General features: G+C 32.6%; 2 protein-coding genes across 4 annotated transcripts; one reads left to right on the top strand and one right to left on the bottom strand.

The window, feature by feature from the left end:
- Nucleotides 1-2,483: 2,483 nt before the first annotated feature.
- Nucleotides 2,484-5,644, top strand: LOC142612848 (formyltetrahydrofolate deformylase 1, mitochondrial-like). 2 transcript variants are annotated; one of them, XR_012840193.1, is made up of 8 exons: nucleotides 2,484-2,719; nucleotides 2,895-3,007; nucleotides 3,562-3,712; nucleotides 3,910-3,983; nucleotides 4,066-4,225; nucleotides 4,527-4,625; nucleotides 4,725-4,824; nucleotides 5,289-5,644. XR_012840193.1 is itself a non-coding variant. In XM_075785014.1 (8 exons), exons 1-8 carry the CDS (start codon nucleotides 2,570-2,572, stop codon nucleotides 5,433-5,435), a joined length of 981 nt encoding a protein of 326 aa, XP_075641129.1. In that variant the 5' UTR covers nucleotides 2,484-2,569; the 3' UTR covers nucleotides 5,436-5,644. The 2 variants fall into 2 exon arrangements, 1 of the variants encoding a protein (XP_075641129.1); XM_075785014.1 differs by having other exon boundaries at nucleotides 4,738-4,824.
- A 1,124-nt stretch (nucleotides 5,645-6,768) lies between these two features.
- On the bottom strand, nucleotides 6,769-10,815 carry LOC142614289 (VAN3-binding protein). Of its 2 annotated transcripts, none has more exons than XM_075786872.1 (7): nucleotides 10,484-10,815; nucleotides 9,598-9,981; nucleotides 8,825-9,203; nucleotides 8,170-8,349; nucleotides 7,708-7,757; nucleotides 7,541-7,598; nucleotides 6,769-7,239 (listed from the first exon to the last, which is right to left on the bottom strand). In XM_075786872.1, exons 2-7 carry the CDS (start codon nucleotides 9,859-9,861, stop codon nucleotides 7,001-7,003), a joined length of 1,170 nt encoding a protein of 389 aa, XP_075642987.1. In that variant the 5' UTR covers nucleotides 9,862-9,981; nucleotides 10,484-10,815; the 3' UTR covers nucleotides 6,769-7,000. The 2 variants fall into 2 exon arrangements, with proteins under 2 accessions (XP_075642987.1, XP_075642988.1); XM_075786873.1 differs by having other exon boundaries at nucleotides 10,493-10,800.
- Nucleotides 10,816-20,609: the final 9,794 nt, after the last annotated feature.

The following is a 20,609-nucleotide window of genomic DNA, read 5'->3' on the forward strand; positions in this document are numbered from 1 at the left end:
GTTTCAAGCCTTTTTTTTTTTTTTTCCAAGCCGCAGAGGTTGACCAGTCTTTCGTGAACAGTGCATCCGTGCACTATTCACGGACCCACAAATTTCACTTTTCAGCCACTTTTTCATTAAAAATGGGTCCCGCGGTACTATTCACACATTTTAAAATTATTTTGCTACAATGTTTTCAGTTTTCAGTTTTCAGCAATAAGTTCTATTGTTTGGCCAAACTTACTTCCTTTGCTTTTACCTTGGTTTTGTTTTTTGGCTTAAAATAAGTGGCGCAGAATACTTAAATTTAGTTCTAGTTAAAATAAAAATTGAGTAATACGAATATCATTAAATCTTAGAATTTTTAACCTTTTATATTGGTTTTTTTTTTGTTAGGTAAATGGAAAGAGAGAGGAGGTGAGGCTTGAATCCAAAATATGGGCACCATAAAAAGTGTCAATACCATTGAACTAATAACTGGAAGCTCTTTTATCAAAGATATAGCTAAGATTTTGAGTTAAAGGGACTAAAGTATAAATTATAAACCAATTGAATATGGACTGATGAGTATTTTATTTTACTTTTGTAACAGTTGATTGCTAATTTTTTTAGGCTGATATGTGGTTGTTTGGACTGATCTGTAGAGATGTTGGGGTTGATCCCTGAAGGGGGGCAAGAATTTGGAGGGAGAAAGGGTCAAGAATGTGGAGTTGTCTTGGGACATACCCCATCCACACCCAATTCATTGCATGAAGTATCAACTTGTGCGGTGTTGGCTTTAGGCTACTATGGCCTCCTATGCCCCCCAAAAATTATAAATAGATCCAAAGCCTTTCGTCAAAAAAAGAAAGCCTTAAAATGGTACAAAAATAAAGTTTTTTTTTATAATATTTTTATGATAGTTAATTTTTTCAAAAGAAAAAAAAAATAGAGATGGATTTTCTTTCTTTTTATATCTCTAAGAAAGTCCTCCAAAATATCGAGTCAATAAAAATCTAACTAAATGAAACCTTAAATTACTTCCTTAAAAAAAAAATGTTACAAGAGTGTTGATTAAATGGACTAGCTAAATATTATTAATTTGTAAAAAAAAATGTCAATAAAACCTAAATACAAAAACATATATAATAATTTTGAAAAAACTTATGAAAACTTAATTAAACCAAGTCACTATTAAGTGAATGATGTAGGGACACAATTTTCAGACCAAGCCCAAAATGTAAGGGATCTTGGCCCAGTAAACCCAGTACAATAAATTTGTAGAGAGTGGGTCAAAGAGCTAGGTTTTAGTACTTGAATAACAGTTAATATGGTTTTGGATGATGAGTCAACAAGAATTGAACCCGGTTTGTGCGAGAAAGTTGGTTCTCGGCACAGTCTGAGGAACTCTGTTCTAGCATATATTGGATGACAATGGTTACAGGAGTTGTTGAAATTGCTATAGTGCTTTCTCTTCTCCTTTTTTTTCCCTCCCCCCTTCTCTGGTATCTCTACCCTTATTTATATTACATCTCTCCCTTCATCCTTACCCTACACGTGGACCACATGTGGACAGTTGATGGTTGTCCCATCAGCCCCCTCTAAAAGTCTTCTGAGGTGGCTGTAAGGCTGCCATAATACTGTTCAGAGGTTACTTCCTCATTAATGAGGTGGTAGCAGTTTTCCCTTAGATACTTTTTAGTCCTTATTCTTCTTGTACGTTCATGATGCTCGTTGCTATCACTAGAACTTCCTGGAAGGTCATCCTTGATCATTAGGATCTATACCAGATTTGCGTTTGACTTTATCCGAGGAGATAGTACTCCTTGGACTTGGACCACCCATGCTTCTCGGCCACACCACATGCTCTCGGCCAAATCCCAAAATTTATGACCCCACAAATGATAAATGTTAAAGATATTATAAAAATAAAATAAAAAATTAACAAACTGGCATGGCAAGAATATAATTGATACCAATTAAACAATATAAAAAAATGAATATTTAAATTAAATTTGTTTATGAGTAATACGTCAATTTATAAGATTTATATAGTAAAATTTGTAGGAACTTCAGTATCGTTGAAGTAAATTAATCATATTAAATTCGGAGAATAATGGATTTTAAATAATAATAATAATAATACAGAATATTAATAAGATTGATAAAAAATAAATTAAATATTCATTAAGTGATAGTTTTTAAATATTAAAAACTTTGTTTAAATTTGCCCTAAACCTCAAATTGTATTAAGCCAGATGGAGGTGTAGCGAATATTCCTAGGCAGTAGGCAGCCAAAGACCTTTGACGCCTGTGATTCGTTAATAATTAAATACCGTTGGAAATTAAATACTGCAAGTCTCCAACAAAATTAGAGAGACTGGAGTTGGAAGGAGTTGACAGCAGCCACGTGTCCAAAAAGATCTGCACCTATAACGTCCAAAAAAAAAAAAAAACAATGAGACGACATCGTACAGGTACAACTACTACTCTACTTGAGCTTCAAATTGTGAGGTAAACTAAAAGGCCAGCACACTGTGGGTTTGGTGGGTTGAGTTCGTTTTAGTTTGTTGGATGTTGTAGAAGAGAGAGAGAGAGAGAGAGAGAGAGAATGAGCTTGACACGAAGAGCTTCAACAAGCCTCCCCCAAGTTATTGGATTTGCAAATAGGTCCTTCAAGTCCTTGACATTCCCTGGGCAGTCCCTCGATTCCTCAAGCTCTTCCGTTCTCGCCCACGGAATCCACGTCTTCCAATGCCCTGTAAGTCCCTTTATTCCCTATTTCACATTTGCCATTGCAACTTCCATTTCCAATAATTCATTGGCACCCAAAACGGAGCATAGCTTTTTCGTTTGTCTTATTGCATAAGTTTAGTTAAATTTTAATGGGCTTCTGAGATGAGAATGGAATTGAATTGAATTTGATTATGTAATAGGATGCGGTCGGGATTGTTGCCAAGCTGTCGGAGTGTATAGCTTCTAAAGGGGGCAACATACTCGGCGCCGATGTTTTCGTACCCGAAAACAAGCGAGTCTTCTATTCTAGAAGGTATTTTGTCAGTTCATTGGAATGCTGTCTTGTATGTGTATGTTAATTTGTTTAATCCAATGTAGAAAGCAAAACAAAGAAATAAACTTTGTTCTATTTAGTTTGTGTTGGTTATGTACTAAAATTTAGTTCCTCAATTTTTGGGGTTGGAATTGAATCAAGTGAAATGTTGCTGTCAGCAAATGTGATAATCAAAGAGTTGGCTTAGTGGTTTAATTTTGCCATTTAGTGTTAGGTGGGTTCTTAATAAGAGATAATTTTGAGGCAATGAATCGTGTATGCATGCGTGCGTGTGAGAAGAAAAATTGGCTTTCGTTATTTGTGAGTAAATGGCTGGATTGCTTTGATTTGGCTGTTGAAACACTTGTTTTTGTTGCTTTGGCACATGTCAGAGGGTGATAGTGGGAAGGATCCTCAAAGTAGTGGTTTGTCTAGAATTGAATGTTGTTTTCAAGTAAGTTCAATGTTTAAGAACTATAAAGCTATATATTTAGGTAACATGCATGTGGATCATTTTTGACTCTGTTACTATATATATGTGTGCAACATGGCAGTCAGTTTATTTTTGATCCTGTTAAATGGCCACGAGAGCAAATGGATGAAGACTTTATTAATCTGTCAAAAAAGTTCAACGCAATGAGATCTGTTGTCCGGGTGCCAGACCAAGACCCCAAATATAAAATTGCCGTCCTTGTTTCAAAACAGGTACATTTTGTTATTATTATTACTACTATTATTTTGATGAGTAAGTTTGGCCCCAAGGGTAGAGGGAAGGTGAGATTCAAGCTAATGATCTCCACCTCATGAAGTGTGGTGCTACTTTTTGGGTAAAGAAGGTGTATGATGTTATTTTAACTTGAATTAACTTTGTGCATATTTAAGCTCTCTTTTTCTTGCTGCAGGACCATTGCCTGGTTGATTTGTTGCATGGATGGCAGGACGGAAGACTACCAGTAGATATAACCTGTGTAATAAGGTGAAGTTTTGGGACTTCCACCCTTCAATGTATCCTTTACATTTTGATGATGTTGATTTATGTTTTTTTTTTTTGGTAACAGTAATCATGAAAGAGGTTCAAACACCCATGTGATTCGTTTTCTTGAACGGCATGGTATTCCTTATCATTATTTACGCACAACCAAGGAGAATAAAAGAGAAGGGGAGATCTTAGAGTTAATTCCAAATACTGATTTTTTAGTACTTGCTAGGTACATGCAGGTAAATCAAATTTTGTTGTTCTGTGCTCTTGCTGTATCACCTATTATTTTGACAATTAAAATGGAAAAAGTGCTAGTAGATGATATTTATCATTTGAATTTCCAAATATTGTTTGAAGAGTAGGCTTTCTGTACCCTCCTTTGACCCTCAAAGTCAACAGATGATTACTTGAAATTCCGTTGAATTCTACTGTATTCTTATTGGTGCTCTTATTTGAAAAGAAACCTTATAGAGATTTGTAGATATAATGGAATCACTCTGTGCAATATTTAAGATGTACAACATCAATTTGTCTTTGCAGATATTATCTGGTAATTTCTTAAGGAGCTATGGAAAGGATGTTATTAACATTCACCATGGCCTTTTGCCATCATTCAAGGGTGGGAATCCATCTAGACAGGTTCAGCAATCCTGCCGTCTTCATGGGTTATATAATTATCACCTTTTCAATCATTTCTATACTCTCTTCCTAACTGTCTATTCATGCTTAATTTGCTAGATTGTGTTGGCAGGCTTTTGATGCAGGCGTGAAATTGATTGGTGCAACAAGTCACTTTGTGACTGAAGAACTTGACGCGGGGCCTATTATCGAACAGATGGTGATTAAATTTTATTTTATTTTTAATGTTTTTTAGAATTTTCTCCGTTTACTCTATGATGATGTAAACTTGATGTTTGCTGTCACAGTACCTTAATCCTCTGGCATGTTTAACCATAAATTTTGGACCATGTATACTTACTGTGTACTTTTTTGGGGGGGGGGGGGGGGGGGTACAGTGTCTTTGACGTAGCCATGAAACTGTTGATTTATGAAATACCTTCATTTTTGAAAAAATATATAAATGTGTGTGTGTGTGTGTGTGTTACTCAGCTTGTGCTATATGCCAAACTCCATTTTTGTAATTTGCTTCAAGATCATGCAGGCTTGTGCTTCAGATATCGTTGTTAATAGTTTCTGACTGTTGCACAGAGTACTGGTAGTTGGCAATCAATTTCATCAATTATACATGATTGTTTCTTCAAATTATGAACAGCTTAAAGTACATCTCTATCCATTTTGCAGGTTGAGAGAGTTTCCCACAGAGATAACTTGCTGAGTTTTGTGCAGAAATCAGAGAACCTTGAGAAACAATGCCTTGCAAAGGCTATGAAGTCGTACTGTGAGCTGCGAGTGTTACCTTATGAGGGCAAGAAGACTGTTGTATTTTGAGGGTAAAGAAGTGCATAAAGTGGTTGAGAGAGGGGTTGCAAACTCAATGTATTATGCAAACTCTATGTATTAACATGCGCAATCATTCATACCTGTACTTTATTCCTGAGTTGAACATGAGTTAGAATACATTTGTAGAAGACTACAAGATTTTGAGCATTCTTTGAATCAGATTCTGACCACCTCCAAGTCTTTGTTAGTGAAGTAAATACCCCGATGCGGAATCCATAATTTTTACCATCACTCATTATACTTTCATGTCGCCTTTTTTGAATCTCTATGCAAAAATGTCTATCTTCTCATTTGATTTTCCCCCCCATCTTTACAAAGGACACTCAGTGTCAGCCAATGGTTCATATTATCAGACTAAACTAGGGGAATTTGTGTGCAGAAGTAGCTTCATTTTTGTAGAGAGTTTTGTCTGAAATATAGCCCTGTCAAGTCTGGTGAAAGCATTAGTGTAAATTCCGAGCAGCGGAGTAGTATCTCAACAAGCAAATTTTCATTTGAAAACAAAACCAAGGACGTTGAACATGTGCTTCATGCTGATAGTATAGTTGTGCAGAAATGTGACTGATGGTAGAGTGCCATCCTTTTCACCTATCCCTTGAATAAAACCTGAATAAGGTATTTAAAATTATATTATTATTTTTAGTCAAGTTTTTACAAAACCTTTCTTACTTCCCTTTCCCTTACCACTTCTTCTCAAAAAAGTAAAATTACCAAGAGAAAAAAGATGTGAATTTGTCTTGTATCGTAGAATTATGGCCTTTTCCCCCATCCAATGAAGTCCATTTATTTTGCAAGCTTGATATTTGTGGGTTTTTTTTTTTTTTTAGAAACGATATTGGTGGGCATATGTTAATGTTTTGGACATATTCCCTTATAGGAAACTATTACTTAATAATAACAATAATAATAAAACCTCCTTTGTCCGTGAAGTTGGGTTTTTCCTTTTTTATTTATTTTTTTGCTTGTCGGTGGTTTCAGAATCCAAATTCAACATGATTTGTCTTCTATCTACTCATATCCAGCAGATTTCCCTTTTCATAATGAGAAAACAATTGAGTATTGGAATCCATGTCATTTGATTCTTTATAATCTAATTTTCCCAAAACTTCCACCACTATTTATTTTAACTCAAATTAACACTAACGCTTATATTTTATGTAGAGCTACAATCTTAATTGCAATTACGTCACCTTTGTGAATGATTATAGCATTCTGTAAGGTACAAGAATTATGCATCATAAGGAAAGCAAAGCTTTTTCTATCTTCTGGGAGATAAATCATTTAAAGTGGTAGATCTGTGTATACATTTAATTACTTTAAATTGATTAGTCAATATTCCACTGCATTATAAATTTCTAATTACATAATGGCTTTGAAAAGTGAAAACTCTCAAGTAAAAATTTTCACATTTCTTGTCCCAAAAACAAAACATAGGAACAGTACGCTGCTTGCTCCAAAATTATGTGTATAAAAGAAAAGCTTCTCACATGAAATACGAGTATGGCACTAGTAAGTTATCTGTCCTACTTCTCACTACATATGCACAAAATACATCATATACTATTACTAACACTAAGAAATTCTAGAGAGCCTTCAGTTGCTTCATTGCAGCTAACTCGACGAAGAAGATTCTGAATTTCATCAACCCATTTCTGCTTATGATTCTTGTTCTTGCACTTGAACTCTAGAAGACCTTGTGCAGTTTTGAGGCCGAAATAGACCTCGTCTGAAATTTCCCTTTCTTTTCTATATGGCCATGCAGCAACCTCATCACAAACTCCATAAACAACGCCTAGAAGCAGCATAAAATATTCAAAGTGAGAAAGAACCTAAGTGTGGAAATTTCAATATAACAAAGTGCCCCAAAGAGGGGAAAGTGTAGAAAATTCTACATTGTAAAGAAACCATGGCCAATGAGCTCTAGTTCAAATGTCACCTCCTTCTTTTATAAATAATGGAGTGGAGATTAAGTTTTGGATTCAAGATCATAAGTATATCTTGTTTTTTCTTAAAAAATAATAAATAAATAAGGGAAGAAAATATGCAATAGTGACAACCAGAAACAATGCCAAGTTTAGAGACTTGAAGCTTACACTTATTCTTCTTGGAGAAGGCTCCTCCAACATGTTTGCTTTTGATCTTAATTATGACCTGAAAAGAGAGTGATATGAGAAAGCTAGACATGAGCAAACATTGCTTTTTAAAATTTAAAAAAAAAAATTTAATCAGGCACTCTTCCATTATTTTTTCCTCTATGTACCTGTGATTTCTTGTTGATGTAGACAGAGACATGCTTCCATTGTAAAACTCCTGTGAATTCCAATAGTGGCAAGTGACTTAATATAGCTACTTAAACTTACTACAGGGGCACGCCTCAAAAAAATTGATGCTCAAACATTCATACAGATTCTTTAATCATGCGAAATTATTAAAAGCAAAAGCAAGCATGAAATATAATATTTGATGTTCCGAGCTCAATGTCATCAACCAATAGTGGATGATATAGTCCAAATGTCTTATCCTTTTCCTTCCATTATTATTTCGACCAATAATAAGAAATGATTGAGGAAGAAATGTAGACTGAAATAAGAAAATGGTGAACCACACAACTAGCATTATCAAAACTCGTATAACATCCAGATTATGCATTCTGTTATAGCATGGGGTATACAATACTTTAGATCTATATTAAACTGATTCTGAATTTTTTATGGCAAATTACCTTTTTGTGTGACTTGCAATAATTCCCCAACAAAGGGAGGACTCTGTTCCACCATTTGACTATGAGAAGCAGCACTCCACCAGTGGCTCTCTGTCAAACTTCTATCATAGGGACTTATAGCTGCATTCTTCCTTGCTTCTTTTGGCAATCTTGCTTTCAGAGCTGCTTCTCCTCGCAAAGCTAATTTAGTAGGGAAGAAAATTATCAAATGAACATTAAGCAAAGATTATACCACAGTATGAATGACAAATCCATTATTGCTAATTCAACAGTTGGGAAGATTTGACTGAGATGCAATGTTATTTTCTACCCACAGTATGATTGACAGAGAGATTCAATTTTACTTTAAGGAGATATTTCTCTAAAGAACTTAATTTACAAAAGAAAAAAAAAATGCCTAGATACAATTTTTGTTGATACTTGATATTATTCAAAACAGAATAATCCAAGATGTTTGCTAACTCTTTCTTCGTTTTTCTCCCCCTCGACAATTATACACAAAATTAGTATTTGTGACCATTATTAACTATGCATCTGTAAGAGGTAAATTGTTTTTTAAGTTTTGATGAAAGAGTAACTTATGATTTTGAGACTTCTATGGAAATACTTTTAATACATCATGCAGATTAGAAAGACTAAGCAAAGTGCCAAATACCTGTTGCAGCTGCAGCTGTGAGAGTCATTAGATCACCGGGACTTCGAATATCAACCGCTGATCTGACAACAGAAGCCACACGATCGTGATCAGCTCCAGCTAATTCAGCTAACTCAATGCAGTGTGATGCCAAGAGTTCTGTAGCTGATGCCAAAGCCATGTTCATTTTCGATCCTGAGCTGCTGGAGTTTTCTGCTGCGGCCACGGCAGCCAAGGCTGCAGCTAGTCCTGCTACTGAGACAGCAGAATGTGTGTGTGCATTCTCTACACGTGCCTTGTCTTTCTTCTTCACTGTGGTGATACTAGGCTCTTTGTGGTGGAACCATTTTCCAAATGAACCCGTCCTCCGAGCATTAACAGGATTTATTAATTTGACTGGCTGCAAGAAATAACAGGGCAATTAGATCAAAGAATGACTTTACAAATGACAGTTGAGGAATACTATCTTTGAACCGATATATGAATATCTATGGGTTTTTTTTTTCTTTTTCTTTTTCTTTTTTTCTTTTTAAGCAGATGAAGAGAATGTTTCACATATGCAGGCGGCATTATACATGGTTATAGATGTGTGTAATTATGTTTACTATGACAAGCCAGCAATCAGGAAAGAATCCATTCCTTTTTGTGAACAAAGTCTGTACTTTGTCTTCCCTTATTTTGGCCAAAACCTTGGCAAATTAACAACCATGATGAATGGGGAAAATTGCAAAGATATGAAATAATTTTAGACCAGTTAGGAAAATGATACAAATCCATATGTGGGGAAAGCTTACTAGTTGTGGTACAAGAACTACATCTGGGCAAGTGTTGGGGTTCTTGTCATGGATAAATTCTTTCTGCTTTTCAGCAAGAGCCTTTGAAATTTCTGAAGCCGAAAGACTCCATGACCTTGACAAGAATTCCATAGGCTCATGTGGTGTTTGTGGCTGAGCAATCGCAGGCTTAGATGACACTATCTTCAACTCTTGGTCTTCCTCTACATTTTCTAGCCCATGCAAATAGCTACTCCTCCAAGCTGATTGAACACCAGTTTCCATTCTTTCTTCTGGATATTGGAAAAAATTTTCAAATGTTACGATCAGTTAAAAAGTTCTTTTCTAGTCCCTTCCTTTGTATATGCTTTTGTCCTATGAAATTGTTGACAAATTTGGCTTTTCCTGTGACATCAAGTAAATCAAAGCTCAGCATATCACGGTAGGGGTAGACAACAAAGGACCCATGAAGCAGAAACTAATAGATTAGTATTTTGTACACTGATGTATTATAGAGAACCAAAAAAGCCAGGCATAGTTTGGCTGTCAATTCGAAAATACTTTTCTTGCTTCTTGAAGTAAAGTTGCTTTGAGTTTTACTTTGTTAAAAAGGGATAAAAGTGGTCCAAAATGCTAAACTAACCGTGCATTGATATAATAATAATAATAATAATAATAATAATAATAAAAGAAAAGAAAAGAAAAGAGAGAACTATACAATTTTCACATCCAATACTCAAAATTGAAGAACTGTTGAATTTAGTTCAAAAAGAGGAAACCCAATTGAGATTCGATCAAATTGATTTTAGAACTTCAATTACAAAGCGCCAAGCACACGTTTCTCTAACAAAAACTTTAGAAAATAGAAATATAGTAAAAAGAAGCATAAGCCTAAAAAGGGACCTGCCTTACAAACCTTGATACCTCAAAATGTCTCAAAGTCTCAACTATGAAATGAAACAATTAACCCATCACCTTCTTTGCAACACGTACACTTATATATAAAAGAGACACCCAGACAAGGTGTGACAGAATAGATTACATGAACACAAAACTAAACCTAGTGCTTTGGAACCCCATGAATTCAGGTGTGATTTCATTAGAGGAACCAGTATGACTCAAAGACAAACCGGAATTCACGAGACTCGAAAAATTAATATAAGTTTAGTTTAAGGAACAAACACAGAACAAAGTCCTGAATAAGCGGGAATGGTTCCTCAGACTCGTGTTAGGAAGCGCTAATCTCCATAGAAAGGCATTTTATTAAATACTAATATTATTGTAATGTGAACCTGACTATGGTCGTCTTTTTATGTGGGTTTAGCGCGCTGTGGTTTTCGGTGGTTGGTACTGTAGTTTTAAAAAGTGCAACCTAGACCAGTCAATGGCCATGCATCAATGCTTGATCCTTGACTTGACGGTGGGACGGTGCAGCGTTTAGGGTCTATGTCGCATTTAAAAATCAAATAAACTACCTGTGTCTCGTGTCCAAGAAGGTATTCCATATTTGGTACCATGTCCATCAAAATCTAATATTTTAGAGATATATCAATAAAAAAAATAACTAATTTACTAATAATTGAAAGACATATGTTAATAAGTAGTTATTTTTGCATATATATATATATATATATATATATATATCTCATTTATTGAGTTTTGATAGATGTGGTATCATTGATACAAGATACTTTTTCCTCATGTCCATCTAAAAATTAGAAAGAATCGAAAATTCAATGAGAATAAATGCTTTCCTGGGGGCTAGGTTCATGCTATTTTAACTAAAAAAACCATTTTAGTTAGCGCAGCTATGGTTGTATAAGAGATTTAGGGTTCAATTCCCGCCTACACCAAAAACTGATTGGTGTCTTGGTCTAATAATAAAGAGTCATTATTAGGAGCGGACGTCATAAGTTGAAACTAGGGAAAAAAAAAAAAAAAAGTCAATATTGTATTGGTATTAATTGTAATGAGGAAAATATGTCGTAGCAGCCATTAAATCGATATTGGTACTCCTCTAAAATATACCAAAAAAATACCGAGTTGTACTGGACATATTTCGGGTGTTTCAGCCAATACAAAAAAAAATGTTAAAATTTTGATCTTTTATAAATAAAAAAATGTTATTTAAGTAATATATCGATTAATGTACTTAAACTAATATTTAGGCTTATATAATATGTGAATTTTAAAATTTATATTGATAACCATAAAAATTCATAGTTCATAAAAAAAAAAATCATAAAAAATCATAAATTCATACTTTTATATATAGCAGTAATCCCGAAACAATACATTAGTATCAAAATATTTTGTTCCCTTCATCCGACTGAAATCACCTCCAATATGAAATTAACTACTTTTATTCCAACCCCTCGGTAGTTGTAATACAGTAATATTCTATGTGGGTTACCTTGTGTGCATATAAATCCTAAGATAATGTATCCCTAGAATACCTAATTATTACTTGATGTTGTGCCCTGCAAATCTGGTTCACTTGATCAAAAGCATGTGACATGTCATACATCTGAGACACCATGATGAACAAATACGTGTGTGCCTCGTGGGAGGGTAATAAACAAGATTGATACTTGTTTTAGGCTTACCATGTCCATAAGTTGGTTGCTAGTACACCAAATAATGGAATCCATTCAACTTGTGCCTAAGCTGATCTAGCAAGAAAGAAGGAAAAGCCTTGGACAAAAGTAGGCTTTAACTCATAAATTTTTTTATCTATTAAAAGTTTGTCTGTCACGATGCTGACAAGAAACTATGAATAATGAGTTCATCCATTCTTTTTTTTTGGGGGGGGGGGGGGGGGCGTAACATGAGTTCATCCATTCAATACTCTTACTTAGTTTCCTTTGTAATTCCAAGCAATACTGAATTATATATTGGGTCACCATGAATATTGCACTCAATCAAAACACACCCAAGCAAGGCTGGAAATATATCAGGCTGTTTATGAACTAGTTTAGCTTGAGAAAAAGTTTGTTTATGTTCGTTTGTTAAGAAAGTAAGCCAAATTCAAACCTTAAGTTTAGGCTTGATTATTAAACAAGTTAAACTCAAACTTAATAATGTGTTTGTGAACAAGCTCATGAACATGAGAGCTCAATTTAATTATATATAATATTATATATATGTCTAAAAATATATTTATACAGACTTGAAATTGGATTGTATAAGTTTGTCAATAGGTTCATATGATATTAAATTATTATTTGTAGCTTATTGTGATATAAACAATCTATTAGTAATAAATTTTTATAAAATTGTAAAGAGGAAAAACACTTTAGTCATAATTTCATAATATATACAAAAAATATATATAAGTTAATCAAGTAGTTCATGAACAAATTCGAACTTGCTCAACAAAAAAATAAGCCAAGCTTGAATATAAATTTTTGTTTGGTGATAACTCAAACTCAGCTCGTGTTCAAAAAAAATAATAATAAATAAATGAACAAGCTTGAACTTTTAATACTCTACTAGACTCAGCTTGTTTACAGCCTTACACTCAATTACTTAAATTGTAACCAATAAAAATTTGGCACCAATTTACTACAAATGTGCTAAGAATTTTATGTATCTCAAAGACAAGAAAATTCCTCCTGTTGCACCAATATAATACGAAATATTGGTAAATTGTCATTGATGACGCAGACACGGGATGCAAATAAAAATAATGTGTTTGCTACTTTGCTTGATAATTGGGCTAAGGCAAGCTAATTGGGTAAGTATCGCCTTCAAATAATTTTCGGTTTCATAATCTCACCCATCTTGTCTATCTTAGCATCACGTGCAATGAACTAAGAAATGACACTGGACTTGAATAGTTGAATGTAACTATCAAGATGTAGAAAGGAATGGTGGATATTTGGATTTTATTTTACAGTAAATAGTTACATCTTATGACTCAGCAGGTTAATAGCACTCATGGTTATATAACTTGTATAGAAGAAAATCTGATTATCATTGAGTTAATTTTAATTTAAGATGCAATATTTTTATCTTCTTCTTAATAAAGTTATGATAATCTTTTATATATATATATATATATATATATATATATATATAATTAGGCATTATTTTTTTTTTTTAAGTGGAACTATCTTATGAATGGTCTTGGCGCGAAAACGTGTCTTCATATATGATATCAATGATTCAATGAGTACAAGAAAACCATTAAACCAAACAGCGTAGATCTGATGAGAAATTCTACCATAATTAAACGAACCATTAAGTGCAATTTTTTTTTAATCAACACATCCTATTACATCGATTTCTTCTAAAAGATAATATATAATTTTCTTTCAACTCAATTTGAAGAAAAGTTCCCCCAATCTACTGTGTGACAACTTAAATGAGCATCTAATATACTTTTTGGTCACATAATTTTTCTTTTATAGAAAACATAATATATATATATATATATATATATATATATATAAACTGGAGCGTAGCATTTATTGTTACTATGCTTCTATTAAGCCACATCATATAACTATTTCTCATTTCTCTCCACTACTTCCAACCACAATTTTTGTTTTACCCTTTTTTCTCTACACTACTCTCAACCTTAACGTTGCTCTTCATGTATCTCTTCCTTTTCCTTTTATTTTAGCTCTTTTTATCCCCATCTATCACTATAAATATGTCATTATCTCTCCCTTTTTATACATATTTTCCCATATGAAAAAGGTTATTACTCTCTCTCTCTCTCTCTCTCTCTCTCTCTCTCTCTCTCTCTCTCTCATGTTTTATTTTTGTGTGAATTTTCTATTTTTTGTATCTCTACTTTAGATTGATAAATTTATGTGTTCTTTAGACTTTTACTTTGGGTTGATGCAATTTGGTTTTGTGTTTTTAAGTTTTTTTTTTCTTTTCTTTAATTGTTAAATGTTATTTTATTGCATATAAAGATAGTTTACAAGAATATAATGTTATTCTATTATATAGTATGGCTTGGATAATTTGGTGTTTGATTTATGATTATATTTTTTATTTTGACGTTTCTTCTCATTTTCTTTTTTATTTCTCTCCCAAAATGGTTATTACTCTCTCTCTCTCTCTCTCTCTCTCTCTCTCTCTCTCTCTCTCTCTCTCTCTATATATATACACAAACACACACACACACACACACACATTATTTTTTCTTTTTTGCAACTTTACTTTAGGTTGATGAATCATTGTATTTTTTTTATAATTCTATCATGGGTTAATACGATTTGGTAGTGTGTTTGATTTTTTTTTAGTTTTCCATCACGGGTCTTCTCTCTCCCTCTTATAGCTTTTGTTTGTTTGTTTTTTTTTTTTTGACATAATACTTTGTTATTTTGGAAATGAGATTTTGAATTTATATCAATATACAATCATGGCTATGTATTTGAATGTGTCTATCAACTATTAAAACCGCTCAAGATGAATATGTATAGACAATATTTCGGTTTTAATTTTTCATTGATTTATTATTTAGTTATAACATCAAAATTAAAGTAAATGAATAAGTAAAGATAAAATTTTCTAAAATGAATTTGTAAAGCCAATATATTTATATATGTAATATTGTCAAAAAATTAAAAGTAAAAAATAAATAATAAAAAGAATAATGATGTGGCGGATGAGAAAGCGAGAGTAGAAAAAAAATGTGATATGAAGATCCAGTTGAAGGCAATTAAATCTTAATAGATGAATGTGATCTAATTAAATCTTCATTAGATCACGTTCTCTTTATGTTGTTATAGAAATTATTTTCTTTCATTTCGATAGATGAAGTGTTCAATTTTAGACATAAAACCTACTTTTTTCCTACATATTATTTTAAATATTAAATTTATAATATGGTATAGTCTCTATACATTCCACCAACCAAGACATAGGGGAATGTCTATGTGGTTGAATCTGGACCCTACACGTGGAGTAGCTGTGAGCAAAGGAAGAGGAAACGTTGGTTACAAAGTTCTATCATCAACCCGTGCTAAAAGTGTGACTGCCTTGGGAAGGAAGTAAGATATGCACCTGACATGGTACTCAAGCACTCACAAAAAGGGAGATGGTGACTTCCTAAGGTCAGCAGCTATGAGAACACCCCTTATTAGCTGATTGCATGTCAGACCACTTTAGAGACACGTATATTACTTACAGTACTGATGTTATTCCCCAAGCAGTGGCAGAGTCACCTACTCACATGCCATAGTGCCATGTTGGCACATTCTCTCTACTCTAGTCATCAAATACCCCAGCTGTGAAAATGTCAAAAAACAAGAAAATGATGGCTTGACACTTGTCTTTGTACTTAGCCATATTCCTCAGATTATAAGAGGAACATGCAGCTGGACTTTTAAGGTAAGAACCCAAGCAGATCTTTTGAGAAGAGAATAGAAAGTTAATAAAATAGGAAGATAGAAAATAAGGTCTCTCTTTTAAGGAATAACACATTTATTGTACAAGAGTTACCTCTTCTTTCCACATAATACAAAGCCGAACAGAGCAAAAATGTTTCATCCCTTTCTTGCTCAAACCATGGTTTTTCATCCATTTCTTATGGTTTTCCACGTATATCTTGTGTCCATTTTACATTCTTGCAACCACTTTCTTCTTCTCTAACTTTGTGATGTCAAAGCTTGTACATTTGTCACTCATAAACTTTTTCATGTAAATGTACTGTTAGATAACTTATTTTATCTCTCATATAAGTTCAAATCTAACTTGTACGTACAGTCTCTTAGGAATGTCTAAGAAATATGCAGTTTCAATATTATATATCTATATTAGTGAACAAAACTCAATCAATAGTTTGAAACTACTCCTACGTTTTTCATCCCTTTCTTAGGGTTTTCCACGTATATCTTGTGTCCATTTTACATTCTTGCAATCACTTTCTTCTTCTCTAACTTTGTCATGTCAAAGCTTGTACATTTGTCACTCATAAACTTTTTCATATAGATGTACTGTTTAATAAATTATTTTATCTCTCATATAAGCTCAAATCTAACTTGCACATACAATCTCTTAGGAATGTCTAAGAAATATGCATTTCCAATCTTATGTATCTATATTAGTAAACAAAACTCAATCAATAGTTTGAAACTACTCCTACAATAAGAAAAATTATAAATATAATAATCTCTTTTCAAGAAAATGAAACTTTTGAATAATATATTTGAAACTCAAATAGTTTTTTTTTTTTTTTTTTTGAGAAAGAAAACTCAAACATTTTAGTTGTAAAGGAATATATATATATATAAAACGCACAATAACATAATTTATCAAAATATGGCTAGCCTAAAAAATGAATAATATCAATCAATATCCAAATAATAAAATGATGATATTTTTTTGAGATAGATAAAGGAAAAATAATTGTAAAAATTGTTTAATTTTTTGAGAGAACAAATTATTTTCCACAAATTTTAGAGAACAAATTATATATACCATAATTAAAATATAATTATATATTCCCACACATCATGTGGATCTCCGAGTAGTTTGTGTAATAATCATGTAACTTGTTTAAGTGAGGTAATGAATTATCTAAGTAATATATATATGTGTATATATATATATATATATATATATATATATATATATATATATATATATATATATATATATATATATATATATATAAAAGCATTTAAGCCGACACATAAGGTTAGAGGAGATTCTTTCGACTTGATTTATAGGAAAACATTTTATTATTATTTTTTTTTAAAAGGCTTCAAATGGGTAGTTAGAGTATAGAGTTCTAAAATTAAATTGATACATATAAAGGAAACATTTATCAACATCGGGCAAGATTGATATCAGCCACGCAAAAAACACCTGATACAAATTGACCATTAATGTGAAATTGATGTTTACAATTCTGTGGTTTTTAGTCACATTTATAATTGATGTTCTAAAATCAAAGGTGAAGATCAAACTTCGTGAAATATGAATGAATTGAAGCTGCAAGAATAGAATTGCTAGCTTCCAACCTTGCTTAACGTAATCCCCTTGCTTGCTTCCAGATGTGTGGTCTAGGTAGCATAAATTAACCCTATAACTTGCTTTTGCTACTTTCTTTCAACAAGAGAGAATTTGACCCTATAACTTGCTTTTGCTAATGGGCTAATTTTTATGCCCCACCCCTCTATGATGATTGTCCTTATTATCAGGTTAAGACATTAATTGATTTTAGGTGTAGGCAGGATGTTAAACTCATATCTCTTTTTTAATAACAAGAGATTCTATCAGTTGAGTTAACCAGAACCCAGATCTTTTTATAGCATAATTACGAAGCTCAACTAGTTAGCTCAACGATTTATTTTAGCTTTTATGTTAAACAGTTCTTGTTACTAATGCTGTGAGTCATGAGTCTTGTGACATTACAAAGGCCATATGTCAGATCCATAGCTTGGAATTTGAGAATTTAAATCTAAGTAGGCATGACGATTAATTCCTATATTCTATCTACGAACATTAACTGTAACAATACATCACTTTCAGATTGTTATCAAATAATTGGTGTGGTCAATTTTGGCTGCCGGTGCATACCATGTGCTCTATTTTTGTTTTTTGTTTGAAGTACTGGTTGATCACTTATTCTATGAGACATCCATTTTCGCATTGGATAGAAACAAATATGCTAATGTTCATAGTCATATCACACTACATTAGCACAGTATGTGTCTTATAGTCACAAATTCCATCAATAGGACCTAGTTGTATTTCACTTCTCACCTACCATAGACTCAAAGTTGCCCAAGTCTAAATTTTGTGGGATAGCACATATCATAAAGGCATCTTTCTTTCAAATTCTACTACTTTTTCCATCTCATGTTGATGTATGAGTGAGGTATCTCATCCTGATATTCGGATAAAAAGTTTCATGTTTATTTACCCAAAAAGCAAAAGCTTTATGCTTAAAACCAATGAATACTGAGGTTTGGAATCTCCATCATAAGTAGTTGCTCATGATTAAAAATGGGTCATGATTTCACTTGTGGTTCCCACACGTGCACATAAAAAATAGTCATTTTGAGTGTAACTAAAGAGGGAATTTGGTAGAACCAATGCACATGTACAAGAAAAGTTTTCAGGTATTGTGGTCGAACCATAAGAATTTAAATACCTAATAAGAATTCAGATGTGCCTTCATGGTAAAGAAAGATTAGATTCTAAATTCAATCCGTCAAACAATGGCTTCCTGATTTAACATCACAACACGTACAAAAAGGAAAAAGGAAAAAGAAGGCACTAACACGAGTAGATGCCTGTAAGATATTGTTGTAATCTTCCACTAACTCCTAGACTTCCAAAAAGAAATCCACTAAGGAGGAAAAAGTTTTCCCTCCTTACCTTTCACCATCAGCTCCAACTGAATAAATTAAAGAAGCGCTGTAGAGAGAATTCACACCCAAATCAATGGAAAAGAATTGAAGAAAGAAAATAAAAGATGATATTTTGCTGACCATAAGTGCACAGTATTTAGAACAAAGACAGTGATAACTAATTAGGACCACTGCCAAGTCGTGTCACTTTGAAATTCTTTGCAATTGGACGGTTGGACCTACCAAATTAGAGTGAGATTTTTTTGCAACACACGTTGTCTTCATTTTCCTATTCTTGCAACACAAGTCATACTCACACTGAAATTTGAAAAGAAAATTATGAAGAAGAAGAAGGTTGCACAGAATGGTTGGCAACTGCATTAACTTAATAATATGATTCATCCCCTACTGAAAACTTAAGCAGTCCACGAAGTGGTAGACATTATTCTTTCACTACTAATTCAAGAATCTTTGTGACATTATCTCTATATATTAATAAAATTCAGAAAGTTAGTTATGAATTTAAAAAATGTCAAAAATACTCCTAATCTATTTAGATAATCCTTATTCTTAAAAAATAAAAAAATATGGTTAAAATTGTAATTCAACAAAATTAAAAAAAAACTACCAAATAAATTTTTTTCCTAAAAATTAGTACACCCTCTATTTAAATATGAGAGATGCTATGTCCACAACATTTTTACAATATTTTTACAACAAATCACAGATGGTTAGTTGTTATTGGTTTAAATTTGAACTTAACACTAAAATTACTCTTTTGTCCCAACAATAACAACCAGTAACAACCTGCCACTTAGGATTTGTTGTAAAAATGTTGTGAACATATCATTTCTCTTTAAATATATCTCACTCACGTTTAATACACTTTTTCTTAAAAATTAACACACTAAACCCAACATTTTACTCAATTTCAAATCCTAAATTTTAGTTTCTTAAAAATTCTTTCTCGTGTAATCTCACTAACGGTAGATAAATTCAAATTGAAAAATTACATTAAACTCAAAAAAAAAAAAAAAAAAAAGAGCTTTATCGTGTGATGAGGATATTTATGGATTACCTGCATGAGGGGTCTAAGGTAAAATCCTAACCCAAGTTTTTTTTTTGTTTTTTTTTAACCCAAGTTAAAAGGAGAATTCTACGGCATTTGCAATTTAATGGCTAAATATAGGTCTTAGCTCATTTGCACCATAAGGGGTCCAAAGTTTGCATCTTCCAGTCTTCAAACACTTGCTCCAAAAATTATGGATCACACTGCAATATCATAGCGGACAACGAAAACAAAGAATCAAACTAATTGAATCTCATATACTTACAGTTCTCAAGGAAACCATAAAGCTTAAGGTAGAGCTTCTCTTATTTTAGAAATGCATCATTCTACTTTGATGTAGCAGTTTCAGTTTCTTGAGAAATTTTAATTAAGCATAGTTAACAATCTCTTCTTAGTGCTCATGCTACAATCAGAAATTACTTTCACAGTAGAACAGTATTAGTCTTGTAAGTAATGTTACAGTCACAAATAATTTTAGATATATTTACAAACTATTGATATGACAAATTCTTATTAGTTCTTATATGGGCCCACCACTAACATCACATTTATGTTTACTACTAATTATTTGAAAATCACTAAAGCAAAATCAGCAATTTGTAAAAAAATGTTATAAATTAGTTTGTGTCTGTAGTATTACTCTTAGT

This window comes from Castanea sativa, chromosome 10 (assembly GCF_040712315.1).
Source record: "Castanea sativa cultivar Marrone di Chiusa Pesio chromosome 10, ASM4071231v1".
Lineage (NCBI taxonomy): Eukaryota > Viridiplantae > Streptophyta > Magnoliopsida > Fagales > Fagaceae > Castanea > Castanea sativa.

Coding starts and splice junctions, on each gene's coding strand:
- LOC142612848 (XM_075785014.1), top strand. CDS start 2,570: ATGAGCTTGACACGAAGAGCTTCAACAAGCCTCCCCCAAGTTATTGGA. Junction 2,720..2,894: donor TCCACGTCTTCCAATGCCCT/GTAAGTCCCTTT, acceptor ATTATGTAATAG/GATGCGGTCGGGATTGTTGC. Junction 4,825..5,288: donor GGCCTATTATCGAACAGATG/GTGATTAAATTT, acceptor TCCATTTTGCAG/GTTGAGAGAGTTTCCCACAG.
- LOC142614289 (XM_075786872.1), bottom strand. CDS start 9,861: ATGGAAACTGGTGTTCAATCAGCTTGGAGGAGTAGCTATTTGCATGGG. Junction 9,204..9,597: donor TAGTTCTTGTACCACAACTA/GTAAGCTTTCCC, acceptor TATTTCTTGCAG/CCAGTCAAATTAATAAATCC. Junction 7,599..7,707: donor ACATCAACAAGAAATCACAG/GTACATAGAGGA, acceptor CTCTCTTTTCAG/GTCATAATTAAGATCAAAAG.